This window comes from Homarus americanus, unplaced genomic scaffold (genome assembly GCF_018991925.1).
Source record: "Homarus americanus isolate GMGI-L3 unplaced genomic scaffold, GMGI_Hamer_2.0 scaffold24638, whole genome shotgun sequence".
NCBI classification, from domain to species: Eukaryota; Metazoa; Arthropoda; class Malacostraca; order Decapoda; family Nephropidae; genus Homarus; species Homarus americanus.
In genome coordinates this window covers 67,262-86,332 of record NW_024750281.1, presented here as the reverse complement: position 1 = coordinate 86,332, position 19,071 = coordinate 67,262, and the positions used below count along the sequence as shown (strand labels likewise).

General features: G+C 38.4%; 1 protein-coding gene across 6 annotated transcripts in view; it reads left to right on the top strand.

Annotated features, from left to right (window-relative positions):
• The first annotated feature begins 3,845 nt into the window (after nt 1-3,845).
• LOC121854023 (mRNA (2'-O-methyladenosine-N(6)-)-methyltransferase-like) overlaps nt 3,846-19,071 on the top strand; it is a 32,429-nt gene continuing 17,203 nt past the window's right edge. Inside the window, exons 1-7 of one of the 6 annotated variants that reach the window (XM_042348408.1) lie at nt 3,846-3,957; nt 10,402-10,610; nt 13,421-13,682; nt 14,133-14,363; nt 14,648-14,754; nt 16,556-16,639; nt 18,899-19,069. In XM_042348408.1, the coding sequence (XP_042204342.1) occupies nt 13,425-13,682; nt 14,133-14,363; nt 14,648-14,754; nt 16,556-16,639; nt 18,899-19,069 (851 nt within the window). In that variant the 5' untranslated portion in view covers nt 3,846-3,957; nt 10,402-10,610; nt 13,421-13,424. Of the gene's footprint in view, nt 3,958-10,401; nt 10,611-13,420; nt 13,683-14,132; nt 14,364-14,647; nt 14,755-16,555; nt 16,640-18,895; nt 19,070-19,071 lie in introns of all 6 variants that reach the window. The other 5 variants (XM_042348406.1, XM_042348411.1, XM_042348409.1 and 2 more) reach the window with 5 other exon arrangements.

Below are 19,071 nucleotides of genomic sequence, written 5' to 3'. Positions count from 1 at the left end.
TTGTATTGTGGCACCCTTGTGGGGCTGCTGACTTACTTGTTCCAGAGCCCATGATCACAGTGACCAGTGCCCACTTCACTCATTCTTCTAATCATTTGGAAGTTTTTGACATAATTTATTATGAAAACCACCATTTACCATCTATAAACTAATTACATATATGATCCACTAGCAGATGCCAGATATTTCCATGTGTTGAGGGAATTTAGGCAACATCTGCACACACACTTCCATCTCACCATAGTTTGTTAGCAGTATTATGCAAAATATTTCCAAAGTAGATGAATTAAATTTTATATGCTCCTTTATTTGTATCTGTAGATTACTTATCCTAATTCTGATATAATATGTTATTTCAAAGATCAGTTCTTCATTTTCTGTTGCTTCTCATTACTCAGAAACTACTAAAAAAAATTTATCAAACTTAGCACAAACTTATAGGAATATCCAATAATATTCCACATTGAATACTGTAGTTCTGAAATTTATTAAAAATGGCTAACTTTAGCTCAGTTAACTTTTATCCATTAATATTCTTTAGACAGAATGGGTGCTTAACTTTATAATTGGGACAATAACAAGTGGTCGAGTGCAGTGCTGGCCATATTGTCTCCTTGTAATATACCAAAGACTTACTGTAGTACAGTACTGTATACTGTACAGTGTTCTATATCCACACTTTACCAAATAGGCTGTCAGGCTTGGTCCTGCTGTCAAATTTTTCACTCGCACAAAAATCGCCATAAATTTTAGGGAAGAGGAAGAGGGAGCGACAGGAAAGTGAAGACTGCACCATTAAGTATTTGAGTGATGTATGAAGATTCACCTGGTAAATGGAAAACACTTTGATTGTGCTTGGGCATGTATGTATAACATATATTTAGTCAAACGTGCGGTTTATTGTTATGCATATGTTTTTATTATGTATTTTTATTTTATTTATAAAGCAATATGTATAATGCATGTATTCAGTGTAAAGATTAACATATGGTACATGTTATAAGCCTAGTCACTAGTGTGCTATGTGAAGTAAAGGTAACACTGTCCACTACAGCATTTACTTATGAAAAGTATTACTGTACTTGTAATTAATGACAAAATATGCTGTAAACATAACATTTTGAAAAGTTAATGTATAAGATACCTTACTGAGTGGCTTGTTAGGTATATGAGAGTCAATAAACTTAAACCATATTACAGTATAAAGAATTTCCTTTCATGTAACCAACCTCTCATTTAATACAAAGTTATTTCTTTAAAGTACATGTACAGCACTACAGTAATAAATCTCTTCTGTTTTCATTGAATTTCAACTTAAAAAAGGAAATTCATAAGCACAGAACTGTACAGTACAATATATTTAACCCGTTAGTTATGAGGCATCTCTCTCTGAAGAATAATATTGTCTGGCATTAACTAGACAAAGTGTGTGTGTAGTCCAATGGAACCTTCCCCTACCTACCATAATACTGTACAGTAGACAGTGGAAATTATACAATCTATGACTCAATACAGTAAAGGTATTAAGTTACATTATATATTATATATTGTATGAAATATAGAATGTTACATAATAAATAAGCACTGAAAGCTTATCAGAATAAAGCATCATATGCAGCGACCAAAACTTGTGACATTGGCGCACATGAACTAGTACAGTACTGTATTACACAATATACTACAGTGATCACTATTACTACACTACAGCTTTTACACTAAAACCCTCCAATACAGACTTAATTCAGCCAAGGAATAATCTATGAAACACTTGATGCAAGATACTTATACTTACCATACACACTTACACTTACCATACACACTTGTACAGTACTTACCATACACTAATAGTACCATACACACTTATACTTAGCATACACACTTATACTTACCATACTTAAACTTACCATACACACTTCAACATACACACTTAGTAGGCAGCTATCAAACAGGGAGGTACTACCGCCTAGGAAGATATTGGAAGTATAATGTGTTGTCTAATGGTTGACCCTGCTGCTATATGGCACCACGAAAATTGTGACCAAGTCCCTGGTTACTGATATGATTTTTTGTCTCATTTACACACAATTGCAGGGTCTCAGTTGTTTCTCTTACTACTGACAACTCAACATACATATATTGTTTCTCACTTTCGATTTTTTTTTCGTTTTTGTATTTATTATTATTATCATTATTATTTTATTTTTATTTATTTATTTTTTAGTATAAATTTTTCTTAACTGAATTATTATTATTATTATTATTATTATTATTATTATTATTATTATTATAACATTAATGTTATTATTATTATTATTATTATTATTATTATTATTATTATTATTATAACATTAATGTTATTATTATTATTATTATTATTATTATTACATTTTCGCCCCCCAGGCCCCGATGTGGGTCAGTGACCTGTGCCCGGGTGGGCTAATTCCCGTAAAAAAGAAAAAAATGAGTACATTACTGCAGCCCGTCTGATCCCCGAAATGCAAAGAGTAGGGGTCAAAATCCTGCCCCACTGTGGTGCCGCCGGGTGTAACAGACGGAACACCTTCCAACACGTTTTATATTTTCAATTTGCATCTGCCCGGTGTGGACCGTGTGGCTGCTAGCACTATGACTTACTTCCTTGCTGCTATTCAGTTTATAAATGATAGACAATTGGAACGATGAAAATTGATGAATACTTATCATTTTGTTGAATGTTGCATAATAATAATACCATTGAGATGTTCTCACCAAATCCAAATTCGTCTATATGAAAAAGGAATATAATTAAAAATTTCCTTGGAGAGCAAGACAGCCCTTGGGAGGGCAAGCCAGGTCACTGGGGGGTGGGGGTCATGCCGGTCTGGAGGGGAGCAAGCCAGGTCTTGGGGGAGTGCCCCCCCGTCAGTCTGGTGGTACTCCTTTTGACATCTTCAATCAACTGGCAGTCTGTTTACAACACTTATTATTAATGTAATGCTGTTGTCTAAGCTTTTTTATTGCAATTGATTCGGAAGTGTTAACATGACGGCCCCTCATCACGGTTTGTTCTTCTTCAATTGGTGGTAAGGGTTCAGTGATGCCTTCCGGGACACCGCAAGTTTTTCGGGTTTCTCTAATTTCTTCCTGTTCTTTCTATTATAATTTCTAATTTCTAATGGGTTAGTCAACTAGAGTAAATAATATTTTTATTGCGCGCTTGTTGTCGTTATAATGTGATTACTGCGCTTCAACAAGGAAGGTCTTTAAGAGCGTACCATGGTTAGCAATACACCAGTCCAACAGCGATAACAGATTTTGAGATATAAAACTCTCTGTGTACTCGCTTAAAGACTTTAGCTCTTGAAGTACAGTAATAACATTATAACATCAAGAAAATGCTAATTAAAAAGAGTAGATTATATCATCAAATATAATCGTGTGCACCTGACATGTGGATTGCACTTTCAATATTTCACAAACGTATATCTCTCTGTATTGTGTCCGTGTAGTCATTTTTTTTGTCTTTGAAAAATAAAAAACATTATAAAGTTATGAGACTTTTGAATATAGCGCTAAATAAAGCATTGCGCAGAAGGAAGAGTTTAGGTCTTGTGAGTTGTTGGATCGAACTTGGTGATCACGTGACCATGACATCATCACCAATGTCCGAATTCCATGAGTTAAAAACAAGCGATAAGTTCTGAGCAATGTTGAATTGATATTCTTAAGTTGTATTCGATAGTTGTGTGATACAGGCAATCACTTGATATTTAAAGTACTTTTGGCAGATTTTAATGGATATTTTGTTGCGTGACATTCTTTGCATTTGGCGGAAAATAGACATAAAGAAGCCCAAGTCAGAGCCAGAATAATGCCTCTGAATAAGTCCAGGGAACTGATGGCGTCTTTCCGATTGGGTGTGTGTCAAAATTTCTAACGAAATTCATGACTTAAGGGCGTTATTCTCTTTCAACACAAGTAAGTGTATATGCCCGTTAAGTCTATAGTATATTTAGACCTAGTGTAGGACACCAAAAAATAAATTTATCACAAATACAATTGAATAACAACATAAATAAAATCGGCATCTGGAGTTACATTGTTTACCTTTGGACAGTGGCAGAAACGGTTACGCCTATTTTTTATTATTTTATTAATGACAGACTTCTTTGGTGGATCTAGAAGTCATTTATGCGTCCCTGTATGTTCAGTCGAAGTACTGCCAAAGTCTTCAAAGATATTTATGGTCTAAATTTGTCATGAGAGTTAATTTTAAACTGGTCTGTAATAGAAGCTTCCAACCTTGGGGGCTAAGCTAAGTGTATTAAAGAAACTAATGGCACAAGGTGATATTGAGGATGACCGCCCAGATATATGGTCTGTTGTGTGTCTTGGAGATGTATTGTTGTATGCCTGGCAGCCACCACTTATAGTAGTGGTCTTACTTGTGACAGGAACCTTGTGGCATCACCAGCCCTTGATAGTCTTGTCTGTTGTCATTTTAAAAGTTACACACAAGCCGCGTGAGGAAGAGGGTTGGCCCTTAGTCTGAGTGAGGAAGAAGGTTGGCCCTTAGTCTGAGTGAGGAAGAAGGTTGGCCCTTAGTCTGAGTGAGGAAGAAGGTTGGCCCTTAGTCTGAGTGAGGAAGAAGGTTGGCCCTTAGTCTGAGTGAGGAAGAAGGTTGTCCCTTAGTCTGAGTGAGGAAGAGGTTGTCCCTTAGTCTGAGTGAGGAAGAAGGTTGTCCCTTAGTCTGAGTGAGGAAGAAGGTTGTCCCTTAGTCTGAGTGAGGAAGAAGGTTGTCCCTTAGTCTGAGTGAGGAAGAGGTTGTCCCTTAGTCTGAGTGAGGAAGAAGGTTGTCCCTTAGTCTGAGTGAGGAAGAGGTTGTCCCTTAGTCTGAGTGAACACTACTAACATGACTACACCCTTTAATGTGAAGTCTTGGAAATAGTTTACTATCATTGTTTGGTCCTGTTACTTATATTTTGTTCTTAGTTTATTGAAGAAAAGTTTTTCTGATCACTAAGGTTTGTCTAAGTTAGTTACCAGTGTTTTGATGGCTCGGTGTTTATTTATTACAACCTCTTCACATAGTTCATAAATCACAGCCAACACCTCACACTTTATTCAGCATTTCTGTAACTTTGTTTTTTATAACTTATATTTTAATATGTTTTAACAAAAGTGATACATTAATGGAGAATTTTTTCGCATATTTATTAAAAACAAAAGGAATTTTTTTCTTACCATATGTATTTAAAAAGGGATATTAGTTTTTTGGGGGATATTTAGTATAAAAGAAGTGTACAAAACATTTTTTAAGAAATTAAATAAAAGATAGAGAAAAAATACTGAATGTGAACCACCAATATTTGAATCTGTCTACGTCTTTCAAAACAAACACAATGAACCAGATCTTACTTAACTTGAAACTAAACTACACACCAAGGTTGTTAGGCTAGTTCATCTCACTTGTTCTAATAATGGTTTGTATAATTTTCCCTTGATGAGGATGTTTGCTATCACCACTATTTTGTGTGAGTATAGTTGGTGTTGGCCCGTGTTCACTGTTGACAGTTATCAAGCTAACTTAACCTAACTATTACAGAAAACTCTAATAAATTAATGCTTTAGAAGAGCAACATTGGGAAAATTTTCAATGGAAGAACATCCCAAAATTGTTGGTGGAACCAATTTGTACCAAGCCTAACCAAACCAAATAAGAAAAAAAAATACCAAACTTAATGAATCTAACATATCAGGATACATGACTTTTCAAACATATCTTAACATCAAATAGAAGAAGAAGAAGAGCGAAATAAAGAGAAAAGGAAAACATAACCTAACCTGACCTACCATCCCTAATGAAGCTTAGTAATTGTGAAGCTTGAGCATAGGAAACAGGTTGGTGCCGACTACTGTACTGTATAAATACTCATATAAAAAGAGTGGTAATGGATGACCAAGACATGGCTGTGCATCATGAGCTGTAAATTTAATTTTTACATTTAAAGTGGATATTGAGATAGAGAAACAGTGGTGATTGATAATGATAAGTCTCAGTGATTAGAACCATTTTTTCCTGCAAGATAAAGTGAAAAACTGGGTAACTAAAGTCAACCTTAACTGAGGTGTGTTCCCTTGATCCTCCTCTTCATGACAAACTCTGGTATATTGTAATATTTAAACCAATTAGAATAGTTATCATCATCATCATTATTTGTGTGAGGGAAAGATAACCAACCCTGAATAATTTTAATTTTGTCATGAAATTTGCTAGATTATCAGCTGCAGTGTACAGTACAGTACAGTATGCTTGGAATCTGCTGACTGAGACTATTTGGTCCAGTTACCAGTGGTGGTGGACATGGCCTTTATCTGGAAATTCAGGGGATGAAGCTTATAATTAGAAGGTGTGAGCCAATAATTTGTGAAGAGCGTTGTTCTATAACCTGTCAACTGGAAAGTATGGGTCCCACTGCAATACCTTGGCTTGGGTGCAGTATAAGTTCAAGTTTAGTTACATATGCATAATATATTGTTTACATGTGAGAAATGTGATGAATATTTGACTGTTGACCATTTGTTTTTTCATTAGGGTGAGTGTGGAACTATGGTGGATCAACAAGTACTGTACTTCATCACTGCTTCTGGTGTTATGCTGTTTTGATGAGTTAAACTATCAGTGAATTACAGTTTAGGTTTAGGAATGAACCATTGACCATTGGGGCCCCCTCCTTAGGTTTAGGAATGAACCATTGACCATTGGGGCCCCCTCCTTAGGTTTAGGAATGAACCATTGACCATTGGGGCCCCCTCCTTAGGTTTAGGAATGAACCATTGACCATTGGGGCCCCCTCCTTAGGTTTAGGAATGAACCATTGACCATTGGGGCCCCCTCCTTAGGTTTAGGAATGAACCATTGACCATTGGGGCCCCCTCCTTAGGTTTAGGAATGAACCATTGACCATTGGGGCCCCCTCCTTAGGTTTAGGAATGAACCATTTACCATTGGGGCCCCCCTCCTTAGGTTTAGGAATGAACCTATTGACCATTGGGGCCCCTCCTTAGGTTTAGGAATGAACCATTGACCGTTGAACCTCCTTAGGTTTAGGAATGAACCATTGACCATTGGGACCCCTCCTTAGGTTAGGAATGAACCATTGACCATTGACCATTTGAACCATTGACCCCCCTTAGGTTTGGAATGAACCATTGACCATTGGGACCCCCTCCTTAGGTTTAGGAATGAACCATTGACCATTGGGACCCCCTCCTTAGGTTTAGGAATGAACCATTGACCATTGGGACCCCTCCTTGGGTTTAGGAATGAACCATTGACCATTGGGACCCCTCCTTAGGTTTAGGAATGAACCATTATTGAGCCCCTCCTTAGGTTTAGGAATGAACCATTGACCATTGGGGCCCCCTCCTTGGGTTTAGGAATGAACCATTGACCATTGGGGCCCCCTCCTTGGGTTTAGGAATGAACCTTGGGGCCCATTGGGACCCCTCCTTGGGTTTAGGAATGAACCATTGACCATTGGACCCTCCAGGTTTGGAATGAACCATTGACCATTGGGGGGTTTAGGAATGAACCATTGACCATTGGGGCCCCTCCTCCTTATGGGTTTAGGAATGAACATGACCATTGGGGCCCCTCATAGGTTTAGAGAATGAACCATTGGGGCCCCTCCTTAGGTTTGGAATGAACCATTGACCATTGGGACCCCCTCCTTAGGTTTAGGAATGAACCATTGACCGTAGGGCCCCCTCCTTAGGTTTTAGGAATGAACCATTGACCATTGGGGCCCCCTCCTTAGGTTTAGGAATGAACCATTGACCATTGGGGCCTTGGGTTAGGAATGAACCTATTGACCATTGGGGCCCCTCCTTGGGTTTGGAATGAACCATTGAGCCTCCAGGTTTAGGAACCATTGACCATTGGGGCCCCCTCCCTGAACCATTGACCGTTGGGGCCCCTTGGGTTTAGGAATGAACCATTGACCATTGGGGCCCCCTCCTTAGGTTTAGGAATGAACCATTGGACCCCCTCCTTAGGTTTAGGAATGAACCATTGACCATTGGGGCCCCCTCCTTAGGTTTAGGAATGAACCATTGACCATTAGCCTCTCCTTAGGTTTTGAATGAACATTGACCATTGGGGCCCCCCTCCTTGGGTTTAGGAATGAACCATTGACCCCTCCTTAGGTTTAGGAATGAACCATTGACCATTGGGACCCCCTCCAGGTTTAGGGAATGAACCATTGAACTTAGGTTTAGGAATGAACCATTGACCATTAGGTTTAGGAATGCCCCCTCCATTGAACCATTGGAGGCCCTCCTTAGGTTTAGGAATGAACCATTGATGGGGACCTTGAGATCTGACCATTGGGGCCCCCTCCTTAGGTTTAGGAATGAACCATTGACCATTGGGGCCCCTTTCTTTCTTCACAAAAACAGTAAAATCAGCATAATTCAAGGAATGTCTGTTTTTATTTGTCAGATCTGTATAGTGGTAGACATAGTGGTGCTTCATAATTTACATCTTAACTTGCCAAAGTTAAAGAGTGCACATAGGTTTACAATTCATTCTACTTTGCATGGCATTACTGTATTTAAAGTGTAAAGGAATATTACAATCTGGGCCTCTTATGTTCCATAGCTGCACTGCCATTGACTATCAATTTTTTTCTAGCATATTTGTTATTTGATTCACAACATAGTGTGGAAGTTCTTTCTAATAATTCACTGTATATTAACTAAAAACTGTGTGTATGCTTTGCAGTCTTTACCTTATCTTATTACAATACGTACTGTATACTGGCCTGATAAAATGTTTCAAGTTAACCTCCTCCTTCCTGTGAAGAGACCAGATTTTCTATCTGATGGCATTACTTAAGTGCATACATTGTCTGTGGAGCCATTCACCTACTTTACTGGGATTTATATGGCAGGATCTTAATGCTGGTTACCAGCTTGTTGGCTCACCTCTGTCGTCTGTATATTTGACAAAGTAGGTGTGGACTCCAAGCCAGGCTTGTATAAGGCACTGTACTGTGGTAATGGTTGAACATAAGCCTTCTACTGTATTATACAGCAAATCTGTTCATTTTAATAGTGTGTTAATATCTAGTGTGTTTTTGTTTGAGTACAGTAGTGGTGTTAGCTCTCTGTGCAAATGTACCTATTACTGTGCAGCAACAAGCGTGGAAAATGGCTGTAAATGGAACCTTTGGATTTAGCACTTGTTTGGTGACAATGATATACTGTATGTGCACAGGTTGGGAGAATAAAAGACCCAGGAGTTCAAAACAGTGTGTGGTGAGGCATGGCCGGGCCGGGCCAAATCAAAATAATGTAATGTGAGCTCGTGTGGGCCGCAACTTTCACTGGAAGGAATTTTATTGAAAGGAATGTTTACTGTAATGAATTAGTAGCCTCTTACAGGCACACTTACTGTACACCAGGATGTTTTGCTCTTCTTTTCCATTCATTTTGCACAGATGTGTAGTTTAGACACGGAAACATTCGCCAATGTCCGGAAAAATTCCATAGATGTGCAATTTTCTCCCGGGATAAAAGAATTTGTCTCAATACTGTACAGTATCTGGAAATATCTCAAAACCAGAAACACTGCAGCAATTGTTCTGACTAACAGGGATACATTATTACTGTACTGTGTGTGGCAAATTTAATGAAAGAAAATTATTCAGAATTTTAAATTTCCTATGCTAATTATGTATAGTTAAAAGAAAGTGTGTAAGTGAACAAAAGTTTGGCGGTGTGGATATTGCCGGTAACACTTGAGAGTGTAGCGTCAGCTGACGGACTGCAGCGTTCATTCCGTGTGAATAAAGCCTCTGGAATTTAAGATGAAGCAACACATGTGCAGTATCTCATCAGGGGTCGAGTGGTAATTAGTACTTCAAGAATTGTCATTAAAAACATGTTTTAGGGGTTTTAAGATGTTTTGGGGAATGTTTTTAGTTATTTTTTCATGGGAACATATCTCAGTTTTTATAATGGGAGTTTATGGGAAAATGTGATGTAATTCAGTGTTTTGCATTTATTATCAACCGTTGATGTGATGAGTTTGAACAGGTTCATAAATGTGGTAACATTTGCCTTACAGAGAATGGGATGGAAAAGTTGTAGAGTTTGAAGGGGAATTGTAATTGGCCTTTGTAATTTGAGAATACCTACTGTAGATGAGTAGCCACTGTAATGTGCATGATATTGTCTTGTTTTATTGGTGGTAGTGAATAATGGACCTTAAGTCCCTTTTGTTTTCTCTCTTTAATAAGGTTTGTTTACTGTACAGTGTTGTCTTTGGTGGCATGGAAAGGTTTGTAGACTTTACTGTCAGTCACAAGCAGTTGTGAGAGGAAGGTGTTTTTCAACACAAGAACCAATTTATTTCAGTGTGGGGACCTGAGAGCCATCCGTAAGCAGCACAGAATATGAACAAGCACTTCTTTACCAACTGTGGGCAGTGAACACTACAAAAGAATGCATTTACCAAGTGTATGCCACAAAAACTACAAAAAGAGCCTTGTTGCCAGCTATAACCAGTGAAACTACAAAAAGAGCCTTGTTGCCAGCCTGTACTGTACTGTATACTCCACAACAAGGTAAATGGCATTGCTCAGTGATTGGTTTCTCATGTACTGTATTCAGACAAGGTTCAGTGATGTTTTTTCATCTGGATATAGATAGGTGAGGACACCGTGGGCTACTTACTGTTGTGTTTAGACGTGGTGCCAAGGTGAGGAGAAGACACCTGCCTACCTGTTGCTCTGCTGAAGCTAGAAATTTCAGTTCCATGAATTACTCATATTTGCTTATTTATGGGTGATTGTTTCTGTAATTTCACTAAAATATTTTTTGTTGTTATTCATACAGTGAGACCTCACCCAACCTGAGGGTTACGTTTCGTTATGTGAATTCAGGGAATACAGGTACAGTGGTCCCTCGGTTAACGAACACAATTCGTTCCAGAAGGTCGTTCGTTAACCGAAACCATTGTTTCAATGGGATTTTGGGTAATTGGTTCCAGCTCACTGAAAATTACATACAAACTAAAAATAAATGCAGTAAAGTACACTTACTTTGAGGTGTGTATGTAGAAGGCTCCTGGTTGATGATGATGGGAATGAGAAGTGGGGGTGGAGGAGAAGGGAGAAGAGAGAAGAGAAGGAAGTGGAAGAGAAATCACCCCATGCTTCATGCCGTCATTTCACCCATAAAATTTTAAGTTCACTTGGTGTAATTCAAGATTATTTTCTTTAAATCAACACTGCACTGCACTATATATTGTCAATATGTAAAATAAATTTCAGAATGACCAATAATTGTACTGTAAAAACGTAAAAATAGTTTATGTTCAAGAGAGCCACAAGCAAGATGTCACTTCCACTGACCAGACATACAAACTGACGCCTTGCTGGGAGAGTCAAGTGGCTGATTGGCGCACCAAAAACTAGTTTCCTGTACTGCGATTATGTTAAATAAGTGTTAAAATGACTAAAAAATTTAATATAAAACTTGGACAATTATTGAATAGTACAACCTTCTTGATATTTACTCAAATGGGAACGAATTTAAGCCCTAGAACCGATTACTGTATTGGCGGACTAATATTCCAGCTGGTGAGCAAGCGAAAACATGTTGACATGATTTCGTAAAAATTTCGTTAACCGAATTGAAGATTCTTATGGAAGGTAATTCGTTAACCGAAATTTCGTTAACCGAGGCGTTGGTTAACTGAGGGACCACTGTATAGGGAGTGAAACATTCCGTCACCTGATGACCCAGAAAAAGAATACTGTACAAGTTTTATGTTTCTTAAATCACTAGTACAGTACTGTTAATGATTAGTGAAAACACCTGTGCTTGTGTCTGGGTTGTGTTTTTATGGCCAAATCTTTTGTGTAAAGATAGGGAGACTGTCTTAAACATGCACCTTATTTACATGATGTTGAAGTTCGCCCGTGAACAAGTCATTTTCAATTACACGAGTACCCGGTAATATTTTTCAATGGTAAAAATGCCTGCATGCTGAGTAAATATTAACATGATGCTGTGCCATGCTCTCAGAAGCTCATGGATCACTTCACATACCAGTAACCTTGGCTAGGCTGTAGCCTGTGCTTAAGTTGGCAGTTAACCATCAAACACTTAACACAACTTAACTTTTTAATATGCTTTCATTAGTAACAACAAAATCATTTAAATCTAAGAATTTATCATGTATGGCATCTTGTCAAGCTCAGATTTCCTTGCTGTAGTTTCAAGAGCAGGATGTTTCATGCTGGCAGATGCCACTTAAACTTAAAGGACCAGAATCACTCAAGCTGGTGTAAAACTTTTGCTCTGAATTATGAATTACATCAAATTGTGCTTCACCGCCTCAGTAGCACCAGCACTGTTCTTAAATTTGTATAACAGTTCAGGTTTCTGCAGCAGTCATCACTTTATTTGGTTTTTCATCACAACTTGTACTTCACATGGATTGGTGTGTGTCAGTGTGTTGTGGCAGCCACTCGGCATTCTGTGGCTACCCAAAGTACAGTACAGTATTTGTTTCTCTAATTCAGGGATGGGCAACCTTTCCTCAGTCATGGGCTGCATTATGATTTAGGTGGTTTTCTGTGGGCCAACCCACCAAATTTTATATCCTACCTAACCCAAAAGTAACGTTAATATTGCATTAGCACGGACAGTGAAGCAGTTTATCGTCATGTCCACCTTATGATATTTTCAGTTTACAATCGGTCTTTTTCCCATTTATGAAACAGTTTCATCATCATAATTTTTTACGTAAAATATTAATGTTTCTTGGCATTTAATAGAAGATGAGTGAAGCAGTCTGTGAATACATTGATTTTCCTACATTTACAGCATTTATCTTACTTATGAGACACACCCACCAGAATAATGTAGTGTTTCGAGCACTAGTGAATTCTTTAGAAGAACTGGTGCTTTTGAGTAAAAAAAACCCAGTTATTATTATAATTATTATTATAACTGATATTCTCTCAGATGCAAATAAATGTTCATAGAAGCAGTTTGTAACTATTAATTTGTATTGTACACTGACTCACCTCCCCCCATTTAGTCTCTGGCAAAGTGTGTCTCTCGAGGGTGTGAGTTTCAAATGGAGGGATACTGTACTGTACTGTACTGTACTGTACTGTTACTCTGGGTGATATCTCAGGCACAGTGGATCTTAAATTTGTAAACTATGTTGACCAACTGCTTTGGTTTAAAAAATAAAAAGAATAAAAAACCCTCTGATCCATGTGTATTGTACATGCTGTATATTGGTCATGGCGTGACATGGGCGGCAGTGTACTGTACTTATACTGTATATAATTTAATTGACAAGAGAGCCACATTTCTTGTAAATTTCAGATTTCTCAGATGCATTTATTTTGTGCAGAGTCATGGCATCATCATGGGAGAGCTTTATCGCTGCCTCCACTTCAAGTGCTCCGGCTCACACCACACCCAGTGCTGCAGCGTCACCAGGAGGAGGACCTGCAACAATACCAGCAGCTCCCTCGCCCCAACAGAGTTACTCTCCAACAGATAATCAACAGCATCAGTCACCCCAGCCCTCTCTTCCACACTACCAATATCAACAACAACCCCACCCTAGTCAGCCTCCTTACCAGGGAATCAGGGTCACCATACCTTCTCAGGTCAGTACAGTATTGTCTCACTTGGACTAATCATGATTGTGTGTATCTCTTATTGCTTATGTATGATGCAATATTACCCAGGAAATTGTTTATACTTCTCTGGTTGGTGATTATGAAGAAGTTAAAGAAGGGAGACTTAAACTGAAGCTGAGTACAATAAGGGGATCTGTGGCTGAGAGTTGTGAAGACATAGGGGCAATATTTGTATGTGCCAGTTTTCAGGGTAGTGGAAGATGGCTTATTGGAGGTCCAGTACATGGACACATTTATGACACCGCCAGTTACTTCATAAGGGAAGAAAAATGTTAAAAGGTTTTGCTATCTATATTATTACAGCTTGACTTGGCTTACAGTAACAGGATGGTTATGGAAATTATCTCAATGAAGGATCAGTATGACTGTAAGGACTAATATAATTTTGAGTTTGATCCTTGTTTAAATGTTCAACAGGGAGGCATTAGTGGTCCCACAACTCCAACACTCCAGACACCAGTAAGTGGCCCTCCACCGGGTGGTGCTCCTGTGCATGAAACAGACCTGCCCCATGAGATGCTGGTGGCTGGCTGGCGTAAGTTTTGGAGCAAACGTGAACAAAGAATATATTTTTGGAACCGTGCCACTGGGGAGTCTCTGTGGGACATGCCTGTAGGACAGTCTACTCACGGCTCACAGCCTCCTGGGGTAAGTGTTATATTCATATTTAAGTTTATTATGTTGAGATTGTTGTTAACTTGTTAATAATCCTTTATCAATACTTGTTTCTAATGGTTGGACCTTCTCTTACTGATGAAAACGTTTCATAATATTCTGAAGTAAAAATATTGTTCAGAGCTTCTTTGATTATGGGAACATGACCCAAGATGGTACTTGATATCTCTCATCAGGGCCATGAACAAGGTTACTACTCTCCAGTCTGATGAAATTAAACTTTAGAAAGTTACGCTGTTCTTCTCCCTCTTCAACAGCCACATGTGCCGCCCCCACAACAGCAGCAGTATGATCCAATAAGTGATCCTCTTGGGATTCAGAATCCCACCAATGGCAGCAGCGCGAGTGCCAACAATAACCAAAGGTGTGTAATTACTTTATACAGTACAGTCTGTTCTTTAAAGTTCCACATTGTCTTAACACTTATGTTTTCCTGGCACCTGTGGATTTGTAAAACCTGTGATTACAAGCAAGAGTGTCACAGGATACAACTTATGTGATATACTGTGGTCTACCCAAGACATGAGCCACCTGAGTCTGCCATTATATTTTACAGACACTTATGTCATGCTTTGTGTTGGATTATTTTGGGAAGATGTCATCTATCATTGAAGTTTTGAGAACTAGTGGTTATTCATTTTCAGGAGGAATATTTCTGATTATAAACTGCCTAGATAACTCGTGATTTAAAAAGATTTATTATCTATGGTGACAGAGCCCATTTAACACTGGTAGAGGTGCTAAGAACTGTCACAAAGTTGTTATTTCAAATTGTAACCAGGGCCCGAAAGGGTCTTCTCTAGTCGGAATTGTTGTTCATAAAAACAGATGGGAAAAAGTGTCGTGAGTTGCCATGTCACTTGCTTAATGCATAAATTTGAACTTTTGGATTCCATCACTTTTAGCTACTGTACATGCAAATCTTAGTTAACAAGCATTATAAACGAGTACAGTACAGTACAGTACAGTATGCTCACAAATACTTTCTGTTGCTTACTGCATGAGGAGATGCTGGTGTGAGGAGAGAGTTGTTGTGTTGGGTCATCAGAATGGTCCTGTTGATGGCTGCTCAGGTGGGTTAACTGATGCTGCAAACTGGAGTCTCAGGTTAAGTGTGTCTGTCTGCTGCCGGGGTTACTGAGGGTCTTAGCATCACTGGTGGTGGGCTTGAAAAAACTGTATTAAGGTTGAGTGCTTATTAGTGCACTGTTTTTCTATCATCCTTCCAATGTGTTAGCCTCATTCCAGGTTGGGATCCATGTCAGTCCCTTCCTGGACCACTTGATCAACAAGTGTCAGTTCTCCTTCATCTGCTGGTGGTGGTGGTGTCTGTTGCCTCTTCTCTCATGGTGTCATCATTTTCAAGATTTGTCAACATCTCCAATTTAGTGTCCAGTATTAACATCTTGGGTATCATCAGGTTCTTTACTTACACGAAGGGTGCTTTGGGGATGCCATTATCACTTAAAAAAGGATGATATCAAACTAGTGAATAGAACATGTATTTACACACAATATGCTTCAGGTGCATTCTGGCACACAAGATGTCTTTCCATGATGCATTACTCTGAGAAAGATGTGTGTGTGTGTGTATCTTGTGAATTTTATCTTGGCATAAACAAATTTTGTGAAGTAAAATGTAAACAAAGTAAATGTGAATCCAGTTCTTGTGAAACTAGCATAAGCAAGAACAACCTGTACAGTACAGTACTGTATATAGATTGCTTAAACCTCTTTACATATCAGGTCTGCATACAAATTGTAATGAAGTAGAAATTCTAGATAATAAATGTACTGACTTAAGAGTGGATTCTGAAGCATATTTTGGCTGTGTTTAGCAAGCTCATTGATTCCCTCTCTGAGCTCACATGACCCATTCATCACACAAGGCACTTCTGGGCATATTACTTTATCAGCTCCAAACTAATCACTGCTATGACTAAATCTTGGTTATCTTTGTGTTATCTAACTAATCCAAAGAGAGAACGTCTTGAAGTGACAGTACGTAGTTTTGTAGTGATTGGAGGGAAATATGCCGTATTTCCCTCCAAGCTGTTCTTAACTGTTTCTAGCCCACATTTTTCTATGTCCACTTCACCATGCACATTGTGAGCCTACTTGTTGACATGAGCATGAGTCCTTCTAATGCCACACCCCTTTACCAGATCTGAATGTATAACTCTGAATACAAAGGCTCCAGCTATTTCTTCTGCTGAGAGTTTTCCACCACACACACGAGGCACTAAGAGGTAGGCTGCTTCTGCTACTAAAACTGGTATTTCTTATTTGGTTCTGCTTCATGGTGCTTTGTTCTCTGAGAAGACTGCTTGGAAGATATAGGAACTCACAAGTATTGTTTGTGGTAAAATATAAAGTATAGTACTGTACTGTATATTCATGTTTTGCAGTACAGTGCTGTACATTATACTGTGACTCCATATTTAATGAACCTTGTACTGTACTGTAATTTTTATTGTTTTTTATTTGTATTAATTTTCTTTTATGTTTTATGAAGGTTCCACAGTTCCATATTTTGTCTTGTGTTTTTGCATTAAAGAATTTATATTATTTAACCAGCATGTAAAAGAGAACCTTTGTATGAATTTTGAACAAAATCCATGTTTTGTCATATGCCTAAACGATGGGTAATAAATCAGTCGTCATTTTCACAATAGTAAAACTCATTTTCTCTGGAAACTGAAAACTAGCATGTTTAAAGCATAATGATAGTCTACATTACCGACAAAATATATAAGGACAATTTAGAACTTACGGGCACAACGTAATTGACGTTTTAAATGTTCTGTATGTATTAAATTGTTTTGAAACTTGTTAATTAACAGTAATTACTTGAATTTTAAAATTCTGAACCCAGATCCTTAAGATGTTTTTGGTAGCCTGTGTTCCTGGACTCTTGTTCATCTATTGAATGGGTTTAAGTCATATTTAGTAACATCATAATTTGCATGCAGACAACACTCACTATACGGTCACACCTCAGATGTGTCAGGTTTACGGCACCTTTTACAGTAGTAAAGTGATGGAAAGAGTTGTTGAAGGAGTATCTGCGCGAACATACGTAATTATTAGAAAGTGTTGTTGGTAAGACTAAATGTAAAGATGAGGAGGTACTGTACATGATAGATGTGAGGCTCTTGGGGGAGATGTTTCCTGGCTGCTGCATGTATATGGACAGCTTTCATGTGACTCATACTGTGATGCAGTGAGTTTAGAGAGGGGGAAATATGAAGTTACTAATGACAAAGGATCTTAATGAGAGTCACAATGAGTAACCAGTTTATGATCAACCTTGTCTTGCTTGCATATTGTTTTACGCCATTCCTTTAGATTGTGTTTAAGAATTCTGCAAAGGTGATTCCTAGCAAGGTTATTGATTTGTGTCACTTAAGTTCCTCAATTAATAGTGTTTATGATGTACATACCTGTGCAGGCCTTGCAGGTATCACTTGATATTTATGCTGATCAACATGACAGAGCCACCTTAACATGCTCGCCTCCCGGAGTACAACAATGGTGATAAAACTACTTAGCTGCCTTTCCAACCGTACCTTACAACATCAGTCCACAGAGAGAGAGAGAGAGGTTCATGGAATATTTAAATATTGTCATTTATGGCCAAAGGGATGTGAGTGTTTTCAAACAGTCTCCCCGACTCGGCCTTTCTCTTTCGTCAATCGATCATAGAAAAGGGCATTACAGGAATCAACCAGCCATCCACTAGTACCACTGCAGTGAGGTCACTCTTGTGGGTTCCTGCATTGACTCTCTAATCACCTGTATAGGATTAAGATAAGTTTACTGTACTGTAGTATCAAATTGAGGTTGATGAACCTTACTCTATAGAAAATGTCATCCAAAGTTGTGGCAGTTGACCTTGAGCGCTAGTGTTCACCATACTCTTTATCTTTGACATCTTTCCTTGCCTTGCTCACTCTTTTCCCATCCATCCTTAATCTACAGATATTGGGCCTTGATCTCATTTTGTGAGAAGCAAAATAAGGTGTTGAGGTGGGTCTATGTACCCTGACTTGAAGTTGGACACTGCTGTAATCCATCACTCTTGGCTGAATAAAATCATCTGACATTAGCCAAATAAAATATAAAAGTGGCATCCCCATAGTGAAGGGGTTAAATAACATTATTACTCAGTAAAGAAACTCTGCATTGAGAAATAAGGAAGAAGTTAAATGTGTTAGTTACGTACTGAGATAAAATGAATAAGTTTCAACAAATTATTGGCTATCAAATGAACCATTTTAAGGGATGAGGCTGCAGCAAAGAGGGTAACTAGTGATGTGATCAGTTGTGACTGTTAGTGTCTGGAGTTTACCTGGTTATTCAACTCACAGACATGGGGGATACTATGCTAGAGTTACCTTGTACAGTACTAGGTCATCAGTAGGCTTTATTAACACCAATTCATATTTAAGTATTTAAATAGTTTGTCACTGATGTAATTTTATGTAATTTTTATTTGCTTACAGCAGTACCAGCAGCACAACTAACAATAGCACCAGCAGCCTCCCTGGCAGCAGCAGCCTCCCTGGTAGCAGCAGCACTCCACTCTCCCCACCAGCTCCACCAGTCATTTCAGGAGTCAAAAGGAGAGCGTCAGAGGAGGCATCTGGAGCGCCTGTTGCCAAAAAGTTTGTGCTAGCGT